The sequence below is a fragment of the Ascoidea rubescens genome (genome assembly GCF_001661345.1).
Source record: "Ascoidea rubescens DSM 1968 unplaced genomic scaffold ASCRUscaffold_1, whole genome shotgun sequence".
Lineage (NCBI taxonomy): Eukaryota > Fungi > Ascomycota > Saccharomycetes > Ascoideales > Ascoideaceae > Ascoidea > Ascoidea rubescens.
The window spans coordinates 1,639,815-1,653,864 of NW_017962913.1; the positions used below are offsets into that span (position 1 = coordinate 1,639,815).

A 14,050-nucleotide genomic window follows, 5' to 3' on the forward strand; every position below is an offset into this window, starting at 1 on the left:
AGTTCTCCAGATCAAGCAGTAATAAGCGCCAGTTCGTTTATCGTTACCCTGACACACTGTAATCCGTAATCGGTACGGAATATTTTGTCTTTACGCAACGTCGGCATATTACGGATCACGATGTTTGACGTAAAACAGGCAATTCTTCTTTAGGCCATGATTACAGTAAGTCCCAATAGAGCAACACCCGATTGGGCAAGTGGAAAATTTTGAATTCTTAAGAGGTTGCTGTTACTTATCGCTTTCTTTCTCTTTATCTTCATCTTTATCTCCATCTTCATCTTCATCAGTTCCTGCTGCTATATTTGCCTGTTTGTTGTAGAATGCTTTCCAAGATACTAATATTCACTGATTCAGGCTTCATCTTGTACAAGTATGAGCATCAAAAAGTCCCTGATTCCATCATAAACCACTTTATCCAGTCCAATTTGATTTCCTCGATCAACAGATCAAACATCAACAGCTTCAAAGACAATGCTCCTGAAAATGATGTCCATGATAATCACACCCACAACAATGAAAGTGTCAATAAAAGCAACACAGACGGCTCTGACAACATAGATGATGCAAATTTAATCGAAACCTATACTTACAAATCATATAATTTAAAATACATCAAACAGCACTCTATGTCTTTGATTTTTTTAATAGTCTATCCCAATATTATATCAATCAACATCAAAACATTGTCAAATTTTTTTAAAATCTTGAAAAATCTCTTTTTAAGTTTAATCCACCAAAATTTTAATAATGACAAAATTGATTTATATTATTTATTTAATCTCAAAAATAATAAGGATTTTTTGAGATTTCAAAACCTTATTCAACTGAAAATCAAAGAATTTAATAATTCATTTGAGAAAAATCAATCACCAATAAATGATTCATTTGAATCTGAAAATACTGCCATTACCACCACCACGACTACTACTATTACTACTACTACTACTACCACTAATAATATTAATAATAATAATAATAGCGATAATAACATTCTAAAGGATAAAATTAATGAAAAAATCAATTCTTTATCCGAAAAATCTTCTAAAAAGAAAAACAAAAAAATCTCTACAAAAAAAAATAGAATTTGGGGTGATAATTATAATATAGATCGTGATGATCCAATCTCCAAATCTTTAGATTTTTCAAATGATAAAGATTCCTCAATCTCCAATTCAAACTCAACTTCAAACATAAACTCAATTTCACCAAATTCAAACTCAAACTCAAATTCAAACTCGAACATGGACTTGAATAATTTAAATCAAAATTCGATTAAAAATAATTTCAAAAATTCCCAAGGCTTTAAAACATTCAAAGAAATTAATGATGAAATTGACGAAATTATCTCTTCAAATATTAATTCCAACTCTGATATTTCTTCAAAAAATAACAAATCCTCCTCATCATCAGCATCTGCTTCAACTTATTTAAAACCCTTCAGTTTCTTACAAAACTATATTGGTGGGAAAACAATAACCAACGCAGATATCACTAAAACAATCGAATTACTAAATAATCATTTAATTAAAAAAAATGTGTCTCCAGAGATTGCTTCAAAGATTACTTTAAATATTCAAAAAAATCTACTAGGCTCGAAAACTAGAACTTGGGAATCTGTTGAATTAACCGCAAAGAGATCCTTAGCTGAAGAATTGCAAAAAATTTTAACTCCAAATACTTCAATTGATTTATTACATGAGATTCAATTAAAATTGAATTCCAAGCAAAAAAATCCTTATGTAATTTCAATAGTTGGGGTTAATGGTGTGGGAAAATCAACAAACTTATCAAAATTGGCATTTTGGTTACTACAAAATAATTTAAGAGTGCTAATATGTGCTTGCGATACATTTAGAAGTGGTGCAGTTGAGCAATTAAAAACACATGTTAATAACTTGAAAAATCTTTCAATTGATGAAAAAATTAAAAACCAAATTGAGTTATTTGAAGGAGGTTATGGTGGATCAGATTTGGTGGCCAAAATTGCAAAAAGTGCAATTAATTATGCAAAAGAAAATCAATTTGACGTAATATTAATGGATACAGCTGGCAGAAGACATAATGATGCTAGATTAATGGCACCACTACAAAGTTTTGCTAGAGCTGCAAATCCAGATAAAATCATTATGGTTGGTGAAGCATTAGTTGGTACAGATTCAGTTCAACAAGCAAGAAATTTCAATAAAGCATTTGGAGCAGATAGAACATTAGATTTTTTCATTATTAGTAAATGCGATACAGTTGGAGATTTGATTGGTAGTATGGTTAATATGGTTTATGCAACAGGCATTCCAATTTTATTTGTAGGAATTGGACAAACTTATACTGATTTAAGAACACTCAGCGTTGATTGGGCAGTTAGGATGCTAATGAGTTAATGAGTTTAAAAAAAATCATTAATAATTTTTTTTTTTTTTATAACTTTCAAAAATTAGTATTAATAGCAATAATCGAATTATGTATTTTTTTTGTTAAAAGTATAAATAGATGAGTGAAATTGGAAATAAAATTGGAAATAAAATTGGAAATAAAATTGGGAATACAATTGGGAATATGAATTTTATAGATCTAAGATAAAGTACATGAACCAGGAATATTCAGTAGAAACTAATAATAATGTAAAATATGTTAAACAAAAAACAAAAAACAAAAAATTAAACAAAGGAGTAAATAAAAAAGTAAATAAGTGAAAACCAACCTTTGAATTATAAATGAACAAAAAAATAAAAACGTATGGGTAAAAGTTTCAAGTTTCAAGTTTCAAGTGTTAAAAACCATAGGAACTAAAGAGACATATCATGCTAACAGTACTGACAAAAACACCAACACCAGGAATAACAGTTGAAGAACCGGGTGTGTTGTGATTATAACTTTCATTTTTATTATAATGATGTTGATAATTTTTAGCCAAGTTATGTAGGTTGTAAGTGTACTTAATTTGATTCTCTAGGTTGTCATCGTTACTGTTGAAATTTTTGTTTAGGATATCGTTTATAGGATCATTTTTAGAGTTATTTGTGCTAGTATTAGTATTATAGCTATAGCGTTGATAGTAGTTGTTTTTGTTTATATTGTTAAAATTATGGGAGTAATTAGTAAAGTCAGAACCATTAACTGATTGATTTTTGAATCTGTTAATTTTTTTATTCATTAATCTTTGTTCAAATTTTAAATGAGTCTTTAAATGCTTATCGTAATCGAAATGGGGAACATCATAGTTTGAGCCAGAATTTGGCTTTCCAGTAAAATGAGAAGAGTTTTGGGAATGGTTTGAATAGTTAGTTTTTTTAAAATTATAGGTGCCACTGGGATATGAACGGTTTTTCATTGAATAATTTTTAGCATTTGAATAATATTTATTTTTTTGAATGTCATAATCGGATCTTCCAGTTGACGTCGTGAAATTATTTAGAGATAAATCATAAGTTAATTTTGAGCTATCATCACTTAAAACTTCATAGCTATTTACTAATTTGATGAAATTGTCATTATTTAAAGTTTTTTGATCTTCAGAGAGATTTAAATTTGGGTTATTGTTTATGATATCAGGATGGTAGGTCTTTGATAGAGTTTTGAATTTTTTCTTGATTTGCAATTTTGTGGATGATTTGGGTATGCCCAAGATTTGATAGTGGGTTAAATTTTTATCAGAAAAATCTAGTAACTTAATATTTTGAGTAGCACTGTCATTGGTGTGATTGTTGGTATTGTAGATGGTGGCATAGTTTCTGTTGGAATGGTAGAAAAAAGTGTTGCACTTGATAAGAGATGAGGTTGATTTAAGTGACAACATGGTTAGGGAATTGAGAGTTGTGAGTGTTTGATTGTGTTCTGAAGAAGTGGAAAAAAAAGACAGAAGAGAGGAAGTATTTATAGAACAAGAAACAGGAAATAGTTGGAGAGAAAATGAGCAATTAACAGAGTGGATAACAGCTCAAATGTTGAGACTCTTCAAGTTGATGAAGAGATAGCGAATCTATCACAGAATAACGAGATATTTATGGGGTTAAAAATTGATCAAAACGGGCTTTTGCTTTTAAGCGGATATTTCACCCTCGGGTATCGCGACCTCCCGGAGCCGGAACTAGTTCACGGCGGTTTTTTCGTCGTCGGAATCAGAAGCAAAAGAAGAGGAATCTGCTTCCAGAGCGTCGTCGCCAGAGTCGTCTGTAGAGGAAAAGTCGAAGGAAATCCAGCCAGGCCAGCCGAGCTCATCGCGAAGAATGCTTTGTATCTTTTCAATAAGGAACTTTTCCACCTTGCCAACGTTTCTCAACACCGAGGTGTGGTTGTTGTTGTTGTTGTTGTTGCTGCTGCTGCTGTTGTTGGGCTCGCCATTACCAATTTCAGACTCGATTTTGATGTTCTTGATGATGTCAATTCTGTCGTGTTTGTTGTTGAGACGGCTGGAGTTGTAATTGTAATTGCTGAAGTTTTGAGATTGGCTTGGGTTCTGGCTGTAACTTTGAGCCAGGTTGGGATTATTGTGGGGCGTGTTGTAGTTATTGTAGTAATTAGTATATTGGCTGTTGTAGAGATGATTTGGGATTTTGAAATTGTTTGTATTTGGGGTGAATGAGTAGCCGTTGTTTATGTTGAAGGAGGAATTTGTTGTTGACATTGAAATTGAATTTGCAGACAAAGAACGATCTCTGTCTTGAATAAAGTCATTAATATTGCTATTGGGAGGAGTTGGGACAGGGGTAGGACTAGAAGTGGAAGTAGAGGCAATATTTGGTGGAGTGGAATTGGTAATTGGGTCATTTATATCACATAGAAAGGAAAAGTTGATTAATCTTTTGCAATAGGATAATATTGCCAATGAATGAATCACCAAGTTTGTTAGTTTTAGCTTCACAGGCAATTGAATAAAACCGGGAAAGGGATAGTTTAGTAATAAACTTGCAGAGATTTCGATTGACAAGTTTCCCTTATAATCAATTTCGATGATAAACTGAATATCGTTTGGATCATTTTCGCTTTTTAATTTTGACTTGATGCTCGTTGCATTGTCACTGTTGATGTTATTGCCATTATTACTACTGTCATTGCCAATCTCGTTGGATATAGAGGGAGTAGGATTGGTCGAAGTATCTAATGGAGGCTCATCAATGTTGTTGATACTGTTCGTATGGCTATCAGCAGCAGCAGCAGCATCGCCATTGTCTCCACCACTGCCATCATCATCATCATCATCATTGTCGTTGTCGTTGTCGTCGTCGTCGGTATAGAACTCAGGAAAGGGATCGCCTATGTGTCTGATGGTGATTTCTGGCGGAATTGAGCCCAACTGAAAATTTGTGACACAGACGTCTGTGATGTATGGGGGGAAAGAGATGCTCTTGAACTGGCGGTCAAGAAACTGCTGGAACTGCAAATTCAACTCAGCATCAGTGGCAAGCTGGTCCCAGTTGATATCAAACGACATATTGGCAACGCTGTGCTTCCAACTGTACTTCCAACTGTGCTGCAAACTCTGCCGCCGCTCAAAAAGGCGAAAGCCGCTGTGGCGAGCCCTAGGGCTGTGAGTTGCCACTTGCATGGGTCAGCATGGCATCAGACGTCCGATTAGGCGCATCTGCGTCTGAACGCCTCCACTTGCGCGTCCTGGCGCGTGCCGGGAGTTGACACATTTGGAGGACGTTTTGAGCCATTGTTTAGGTCTTGGAAGAGCATTGTTATTGTTTGTTTGTGTCCCACTTTGCTGTTTCTGCTGTTTCTGCTGTTTCTGCTGTTTCTGCTGATCTGTCGTCATTCTCTCACCACTCTCGACGTCTGCATCTACTGTCTGTGTTTGCTGCTTTTACTGTCATCAGCTATCTTATCCTATTCCTACCCTATTCCTATCCTATTCCCATCCTCTTCCTCATCCTCACCCTTCTCCTTTATCACTGGTTATCATCTCATTAATTGAGTTAATTCATAATTTCCTATTTTTATGAAATTTGTTTTTTGCTAAATTCAGAAACCTATAACCAGAAGCCTTTTAACTTTCATAATACCAGAAAAAAGAAAAGGGAAAAACAAGGCTATTATTCACTCTAAAGCATATTAATCAATTTTAAAATTTAAAGGGCTTATTCTACCTATCAACTTTTTATAAAAGATAATCTTAAGCTGAAATTTTCTTTCTTTCGCTTCGTTTTTATTCAGATTCAAAAATTTATATTAAGATATTCAATTCCTACTGTTTTGTCACTCCAATTATCATAATTATTGTATTTATAAATTTGCAAATTTATAATTACATAATTACATAATTACATAATTCCTTTTATTGTTTTTCAGTACAAATATTTCAAGTAGCATTACTCAATATTGAATTTTATTTCTCTCCCTTTTATTTGCTTTTATTCACTTTTATTCACTTTTTTTCTTTATTCTTTATTCTTTATTCTTTATTCTTTATTCTTTATTCTTTATTCTTTATTCTTTTTCTTGCTATTTTTTTATTCCATTCTATTCTACTTTATTTCATTTATCTTCATCAAAAAAATCTAAACTGCTTTATTAAATTCTCAATCAGTCTATTAAACTAGTCGATTAGTCTGTTAAAATGGCTGTCTTGGGTCTTCAGACTGTTGCTTTAGCCTTTCAAATTGCTTCTTTTGCTTTCCTATTAATCGTCGTCTTAACTGCTCCTGTCACTGATGTCCTATCCATTGCCGATCATGATAACTACAAATATGGTATCTTTGGTTATTGCGACGAGTATAGTTGTTCTGATGCCACCTTCAATTACAATCCAACTGACCTAGTCTCTTCCCTGGATACAGATGAATGGGCAATGTCGAATTCAATTAGATCTTCTTTATCAAACCTATTTATCATCCAACCAATAGCCTTGGGAATAACTTTCATCTCTTTAATCATCCTCATCCTAACTCACATCCATTCGTTAACTCATTTACCCAAAATCTTCATCCTCGCAATAATCTTCACTCTATTATCAACTCTCTTATCTTCCTTAATTTGTATAGTAATATTCTTACTATTTTATCCAAACGTCACCTATGGTTCCTGGATCTTAATTCCTGCTGCTGTCCTAAACCTCCTAGCTTTCATTCTAACAATATTAGCCAGAAACATAAACTCAAACAAAAACTTCAACGAAAACACTTCAGTAGACTTGATCGATGACGAATTTAATAAAAAAGTAAACAGCTATTCAAACTTGAATTATAACAATAATTTTGCTTCCTCCTCAAACTCTTTACCTCCTCCTCCTCCTCCAATAATCGGCAGTTTCAATGACAATATCAACGACACAAACATAAACAATAAAAATGCACTTGGCTCAAATAATAACAGTGAAAACACTTACTTGAACGTCTCCAAACCCGACGACCATAAAAACTATCAAGAAAATTTATCTGCTAGAACTCTAACCCAAGATTCAGCCTATGAAGAACAAAAAAGCAATGTTAATGATAAAGTCTCGCTAACTGACATTTCCAAACCTTCTTTCTCAAAGACTACTCCTCCGGTTCAACCTTCATTTAATAATAACTTCAACAACAACAATAACAATTCCATCACTCCTATTCACAATGGCCCTACTTCAAATGTCAATGCTCCTATTATCAATCCTGCTTTTAACCCTTATCAAAACCAAAACCAAACTCAAAACCCTCATTCAAATTCAAATTCAACTTTAAATCTCAATAGAAATCCAAATCTAAATTCAAATCCAAATTCAATTCCTAATCCAAATATTAATATGAACATGAACTCCAATTCCTCATTTGGTAGACAACCAAGAAATTCTCTTACCAGAGCAAATCAACCTAATTTTATCTCTAATCCTGATATGACATCCTTCTACAACTCCCAAAATAATATCAACAATGACTTCTCATCCCAAAATGATCCTTATCCAAATCCACAAAACCCTGCTCCTTATCCCACTGCTCCTTATCCCACTGCTCCTTATCCCACCAATCCTCCATATGCTTCTCCTTCAAATATTTCAAATAACCCTCAAGGGCAATTCAATAACTACCTTCCCCAAGATCCTTCATCTCCAACAATTCAACAACAACCTCAAAATCTCAATCCAAATGCAATTAATCCAAATTCTCCAAGTCCTGACTTAAACAACAACATAAATGAGGACGAAAGATCTGATGGTGAAAACTCTGATTTTACCAGTGTTTCTCAAAGACCAATCAACCCTCGTTACTACCAGGCTCAACAACAACAACCACCTTATTATCCTCCCCAACAACAGCAACAACCACCACCACCACCACCACAACAACAACAGTCTTATTATCCTCCTAATCAACAACAACAAGGCTACTATGTTCAACAACAACAACAACAACCTTATATTCAAGGCCACAGACCATCCTCAGGCAGTGGTTATTATCCTCCTCAACAACCTCAATTCCAACAACCACCACCACCACAACAACAACAACAACCTTCCAAACCTCAACTGTCTAGTGTAGATATTGTTTTGAACTCAAATCCAGATTTTGATCTCCCAGGAACTGCTCAAAAGCCAAGGCCTGGTCGTAGGTTTGTTGCTGGTGCTGGGCAATTGCAAGGAACTAATTTTAGACCAACATATAAACATCGTCCAAGTCTGAACATATCAAATATACCTCCTGCTTCTTTAAGTGGTGATAGTCCTTACAATTTTAGATAAACTATGTATCTGATTCTAAAGTGAGAAAACATAAAACAAATGGTTACATGAAAAATTTTAAATTTTTTTAATCAACTTTACTTTCAATTCAATAATTTTAATATTTATGCAACCTTATTCATTAATGTATATTAGATGTATGATATTTAATACATTTATTTACCACTTTCCTCAGTTTCAATCAAATCTATATTTCTACCTCTTTCCCTCCTTTTTTTTTTATTTTGTTGTGTCTCATTTGGTCTTAACATTATTTATCGCCTTTTGAATTTTTTGAATTTTTTTTTATTTAAGATACGCCACTTAATTATAATCGAAGACAAAGTTTCATGCTAAAAGTTTCTTGTGAATTATATTCAAAGTGCATTAACATGTTTTAAATTCTTAGTTTTATATAATCGAAATGATGCTTATTTTCATTTTCAAGTAATTTTTCATAAAAAACAAAAGATGTTAAAAATATTAAATGAGTTTAATTAAATTTTTATAATTTTTTGAGATTATTTTTGTTGAAGTTTTCAGTTACTTTTTTTAATAAATTTAGTTTTATATTTTATTTTATTTTATTTCATTGTTATCTTTGAGAATTTTTGTTGTGTTTTTTTTTGTTTTCTTCATTTTACAATTAGTTTTTTATTTTTTTTTCCGTCCAATAAATTTTTTCAAATTAATTTCGTTTCAATTCTTATTAATTTTTAATATCAGATGTCATTATAAATATTCAATTCTAGTATTAATATAATTTACAAAATTTTCATTAAAAAACCATTAAAAAAACTAAAAAAACATCAAAAAATATTAAAAAACATTAAAAAAATTTATAGATTGCTCTAAAATAAACGACTGAATATTATATGAGAAAACTTTCTATTTGGTTTGCATTATTAAAATTATCAGATTCTAGGTTAGGCTTAGAGTCCTTATGGTCATTCTTCCCTTTGCCATCATTATTCGATCCACTATTTCCTCCTCCTCCTCCTAGATGTTTATGCGGTTTTGTAATCACCACTATCAACAAACCGAGAACAAGTAGAGACAATAATAGAATAATTTTACATTTCTGAGTCCTCTTTTGAAAATTAGATGCTTTATTCAACTGTTTGTTAGATTCATGAATTTCTGTTTTAACATTTTCTAAGTTGTAATCAATTCTATCCAATATTGTGCCCTGATCGATAACCATGTTTTGCATTTCTTTAAATATAGCAGAAACCTCGAGTATTCCCTGTGCTAATTTTGATATTTCTTGTTCTCTTTGTCTTATTAAATTGGCGGAATCATGTTTTTGTAGTACTGTTGAAGACTCCTTTAATGCTTGTCTTGAGTATTCTTCCACTTCTTTTGTTTCAGTTTCTAAAGTGGCTAAATTTGAACTTGAGATAGTTGCAACACTTTTGCTGTTCAAATTTGCATCAAAATCTTCCTGTTTAAGAAACTTTATATAGTTATTCTGTAATTTCCTAAAACTTGAGGAATATTTTTGGATTTTCAAAGCATAATTCTTTTTTATGTTTTCTATCATTATCAATTCACTCTTTTTTTTAATTAGTTTTGTCTCATTATTGGTCTTTTTTATGGTATCCAATTTTTTGACCAAACCGTAGCAATGCTGGAATTTTCTGGTGATTATGTAGTTGAGTTTTTCAATTTCTTCTTCGTCCATTGATCTATCATTGAAACCAGGCAATATGTTTTTCTTGTATAGCACAGTTAATTCTTCGATTCTCTTTGATATAAAATGTAGAGACTCGTCGAGCTCGCCATTCATGTCCAAAAAAGCAGGAGGAAGAGTCTTCATTTCAATCTCCTCTGGCCCATTTTCTATGCGATGCTCATCCAAGAAAGGATCATTTGCGTCGCTATATCCATCGTTATTTATCAAGCCCTGCTCTTCCTCAAGCAAAGTGTCAAACCTATCAGACAAGGAGCTGCTATGAGGAAAGGTCCGACGGTAGGACAAGTATAAGTTGGTTCTGTCTCTGAACATTGAAGCGTATTGGAGTAAACAAGCACAGTGCCTCTAGCTATTTGCCTTCAGTAGTATTCCAGTGGTGCTCCAGCAATTAGTCTCTGGGTAGTGATCAGTCTCTGGGTAGATCAATTTTTGAATGGTGATCCACTTTCTGCTGAATCAGCTCTTTGAACAATCAGAGCGATGTGTTTCCGCTACAGCCTCAAATGACAGTATCCCGCTTCCACAGGGATCGAATGCAGAAAGCGCCGCATGCACGCCGCGTCTACACACAAACGGCGCATGCGCATCGGGGCGGGCAGCACAGGAAGAAGAGATATAAGATAGAGAGATATAGAAAGAGATAACAGGAAACTGAAGAGATAAGGCTAGGGCTTGTCCTTGTTCAAGTGGAACATGTTCTTAGATAGGTTGACGAGGGAGTTGCTGGTTTTGATGTGTGGGTGTGGGTTTGGGTCACCATGAGGGCCTGTTGGTGTGTGTGCTGGACTGTGTTGTTTCTCCATGGAAGGTCTGTCTGAGTCGTTGGCCACTGAAGAAGAGGTGTTGCTGGAAGACGAGTTATCGCTTTTAGACGAGTTGTCAGAGCCCAGAGAAGTGTTGCTTAGGACGTGGGCAATTCCAATGTCTGGCTGAAGGTTGTTGGGTATGGTTAGTATCGAGCTGGTTTTGTTGGAAGAGGGAAGTTTTCTGGAATTCATGAGCGAGGTGAGCTGATTAAATGAGCCAAAGCTATGATGGTTTTTGGTGTACTTTTTGGTATGAGATACTGAAAACGATCTTCTGTTTCTCACAGACTCCTCGTACGATGGCGCTAATATCTTTTCAAATTGATCGCTCTTAATGGCGGTTTTATAAGAAGGTACTTTTGACAAGTCTGTCCAGGAAGAAAATCTTGAATGGGAGTTGTTTTCCAAGGCACCTGGAGAATGAGGTAAAGAGCATGATCGCAAATTTACTGGGATACTATTGTTAACATCGATAGAATGACGATTGGTGCTGAAATAGTCGCCTTCATGTTCATTTTCTTCGATTGGAGAACCCAACAAAAAAGTAGCTTGGCTACCAGACCTCTTGTTTGTTACTCTAGTGTTTTCTTCTCTTTCATTGTCTTTGTCATTATCGTTATCTCTTTCTCCCTCCAATCTCAAGTTTTGTAATTTTCTGGTTAAATGGCTAGAAGACAAATTGTGAGATGAACTGGCCATGTTTAAATTAGAGCCTGACGGCGTTATTGCTGCAGAATTGGAACCTGATTCAATTGGTGAGCACAAATTGGGAGTTGGAACATCACACCAGAGTCTATCATAAACATGTTCACCATAATTGGGAGGAGCTATAATTGCAGTACCAAAGGGAATTGGTTTTTGAGGATTGAGTACATCACCAAATAAAATTTGATCGTCCGTTGAGTCCTTTAATGAATTTGTAGTGTGATCATTTTTCTTGAACAATTTGTCATCAAAATCGGTGAAATTCTCGTTAATATCATGTTTACAAGATATTGCAACATGGGGAGATATAAATAGGATAACAGGTAAGGAAGCTCTTAATTCAGAGACATGACCATCAGGATTTTTCAAGCCAATGTTGAATTTTAATTTGTGACGAACTTTTAACTGGTCGAGGATATGGCAATCTTGGGTGATTTTGGATAAACTTAGGGGCAATTGCATTAAAAAATCGATTGACCAACGATCATTTGATAGAGTTAGTTTGTTTGAAAAGTTTTGATTGATTTCAATGGATAGAGGCTCGATTAAAGCAGTGGAAATATCATGATATTGGTGACTTTTCGGTTCTGGGATTTCATTTTGAACGAGGATTCTTTCATGATTACGGCTATGGTTAGGACTGTGGAGGTGAATGTATTCGATTAGAGTGAATTTTATTCTTGATAATTTTAAACCTTTTAACAATGGAATTAGATTTAAAGTAATTGGAATGGCCGAGCCGATTGCGATTGCTCTTGAGGGAATGCTAATTGAGTATTCTATTTTCTTGGGCCATGTATTTTCTACAGCCATTGTTTCAGCGAGTTCTAAGGAATCTGGAGTTAGGGTTCTTATTACTCGTAAATGTTTTGTAGCAGATATATCCTTTGACAATTTTCCCTTATGAAGGGTGCTTTGGATCTTATAGTACAAGACAGCGTTTTTAAGGCCTAGAACACTTTCTGGGATTGTTCCAGGAAGAACAAAAGAAAAGGGGAATTCATAGTTACCTTTTTCCAAGAAGAAGGAGGTGTTATTGTTGTGATGATCATTGTTGAGGTTGTTGAGGTTGTTGTTTGAAGTTGAATTATTTGAAGAGTTGAAATTGATTGGATTGGAAGAAGGTTGGTTTACAGGTTCGAAAATAAAAGGAGAAGTTAAAGTTGATAAGGACATTGAGGAAGCAAAAGAAGAAAATTTAGATTTTTTGTTTAAATTTTTCAAATTTGTTGAGGAATTTGAGTTTGAATTTGAATTTGAATTTAAATTTAAATTTGAATGAGAATGAGAATGAGAATGAGAATATAAATTTGAATTCTTTTGATAGTCTTGCAAGTTTTTTAAGAAATAATTATTGTCCAAATAGTGTTCATATAAAGTCTTTTGCGAATAAACAGGTTTTTTAAATTCGCCATTTATAGTTTCATAAGTATCAAACCATCTTAATTTCAAGATGGCAGAGATCTTTAAGGATAGTTTTTTAAAGTGAATTGGTTCCAAGACCGACAAAACAATTGTGCCGGTGAGCAAGTTTGAAGGAGCAGAAGAAGATGGGCCTTTTATGATTACAACATCGTATTGAGTTCCATTTAGTCTTATTTCGAATAGAGATGTTTTCTTGTTTGTTCTTGATAGAGAGTGCATAATAAAGTAATGAAAAAAACAAGTTGTAGCGAGAATGAGAGAAGTCGATTGATAGTAAAAGAGAAATAATGAAATTTTCAGAAAAAAGAAAAAAGAAAAAAGATCTAGAGAAGATTTATGAGCTGAATTTAAAGAAATTGACTGTATTAGTATTGAAGTTAGTATTGATATTGATAAGTAATATCAATCCAAGCGATGGTGAAATAGCAGTTGGGATGCAATTATTGGTATAAATATAAATATAAATATAAATATGAATATGAATATGAATATAAAATTTACAGGAACTGATCTCCAGACCAAAAGAAAAAAAAGGTTGAGGGAATAACGTAGAGAAGAATAGAGATAGAGATTAGGGAGGAAGAAAAATAATGATGGTAGTATTAATATTCGTTTACTGTGGTTGATAATATATGAGACCCATAGGAGAGAACGCGAGTGATCGCAGAACACTCACAATGTCAATTAATCCTTAATGGATTATTTATATGATTGTGAACATGATTCGGTGCAATAAGACTGCAGTCATAAAGATTGCACTAGATAGCGCTGTAGAGCTAACGC

General features: G+C 33.6%; 6 protein-coding genes across 6 annotated transcripts; 2 read left to right on the forward strand and 4 right to left on the reverse strand.

The window, feature by feature from the left end:
- The first annotated feature begins 276 nt into the window (after nt 1–276).
- Nucleotides 277–2,601, forward strand: SRP101 (Signal recognition particle receptor subunit alpha). Its single transcript, XM_020192380.1, has one exon. The coding sequence runs from the start codon at nt 324–326 to the stop codon at nt 2,379–2,381; it is 2,058 nt and encodes a 685-aa protein (XP_020050217.1). The 5' UTR covers nt 277–323; the 3' UTR covers nt 2,382–2,601.
- Nucleotides 2,602–3,136: 535 nt separating this feature from the next.
- Nucleotides 3,137–3,655, reverse strand: ASCRUDRAFT_24178 (DnaJ-domain-containing protein; the record flags this gene model as incomplete). The annotated part of the gene is made up of 1 exon (XM_020189834.1): nt 3,137–3,655. A coding segment is annotated over one exon (519 nt), but the record flags the coding sequence as incomplete, so codon positions are not given.
- A 432-nt stretch (nt 3,656–4,087) lies between these two features.
- Nucleotides 4,088–5,431, reverse strand: MDM12 (ERMES complex subunit MDM12; the record flags this gene model as incomplete). The annotated part of the gene is made up of 4 exons (XM_020190118.1): nt 4,088–4,385; nt 4,644–4,653; nt 4,714–5,097; nt 5,176–5,431. The coding sequence occupies 4 exons, from the start codon at nt 5,429–5,431 to the stop codon at nt 4,088–4,090; spliced, it is 948 nt and encodes a 315-aa protein (XP_020050219.1).
- A 1,128-nt stretch (nt 5,432–6,559) lies between these two features.
- TOS7 (Tos7p) lies at nt 6,560–8,656 on the forward strand (the record flags this gene model as incomplete). Its single annotated transcript, XM_020191457.1, has 1 exon — nt 6,560–8,656. One exon carries the CDS (start codon nt 6,560–6,562, stop codon nt 8,654–8,656), a length of 2,097 nt encoding a protein of 698 aa, XP_020050220.1.
- Nucleotides 8,657–9,644: 988 nt separating this feature from the next.
- On the reverse strand, nt 9,645–10,643 carry TLG2 (t-SNARE syntaxin TLG2; the record flags this gene model as incomplete). The annotated part of the gene is made up of 1 exon (XM_020189759.1): nt 9,645–10,643. A coding segment is annotated over one exon (999 nt), but the record flags the coding sequence as incomplete, so codon positions are not given.
- Nucleotides 10,644–10,791: 148 nt separating this feature from the next.
- ASCRUDRAFT_73657 (arrestin C-terminal domain-containing protein) lies at nt 10,792–13,781 on the reverse strand. Its single transcript, XM_020192381.1, has one exon. It carries the CDS (start codon nt 13,484–13,486, stop codon nt 10,997–10,999), a length of 2,490 nt encoding a protein of 829 aa, XP_020050222.1. The 5' UTR covers nt 13,487–13,781; the 3' UTR covers nt 10,792–10,996.
- Between the last annotated feature and the right edge of the window lie 269 nt (nt 13,782–14,050).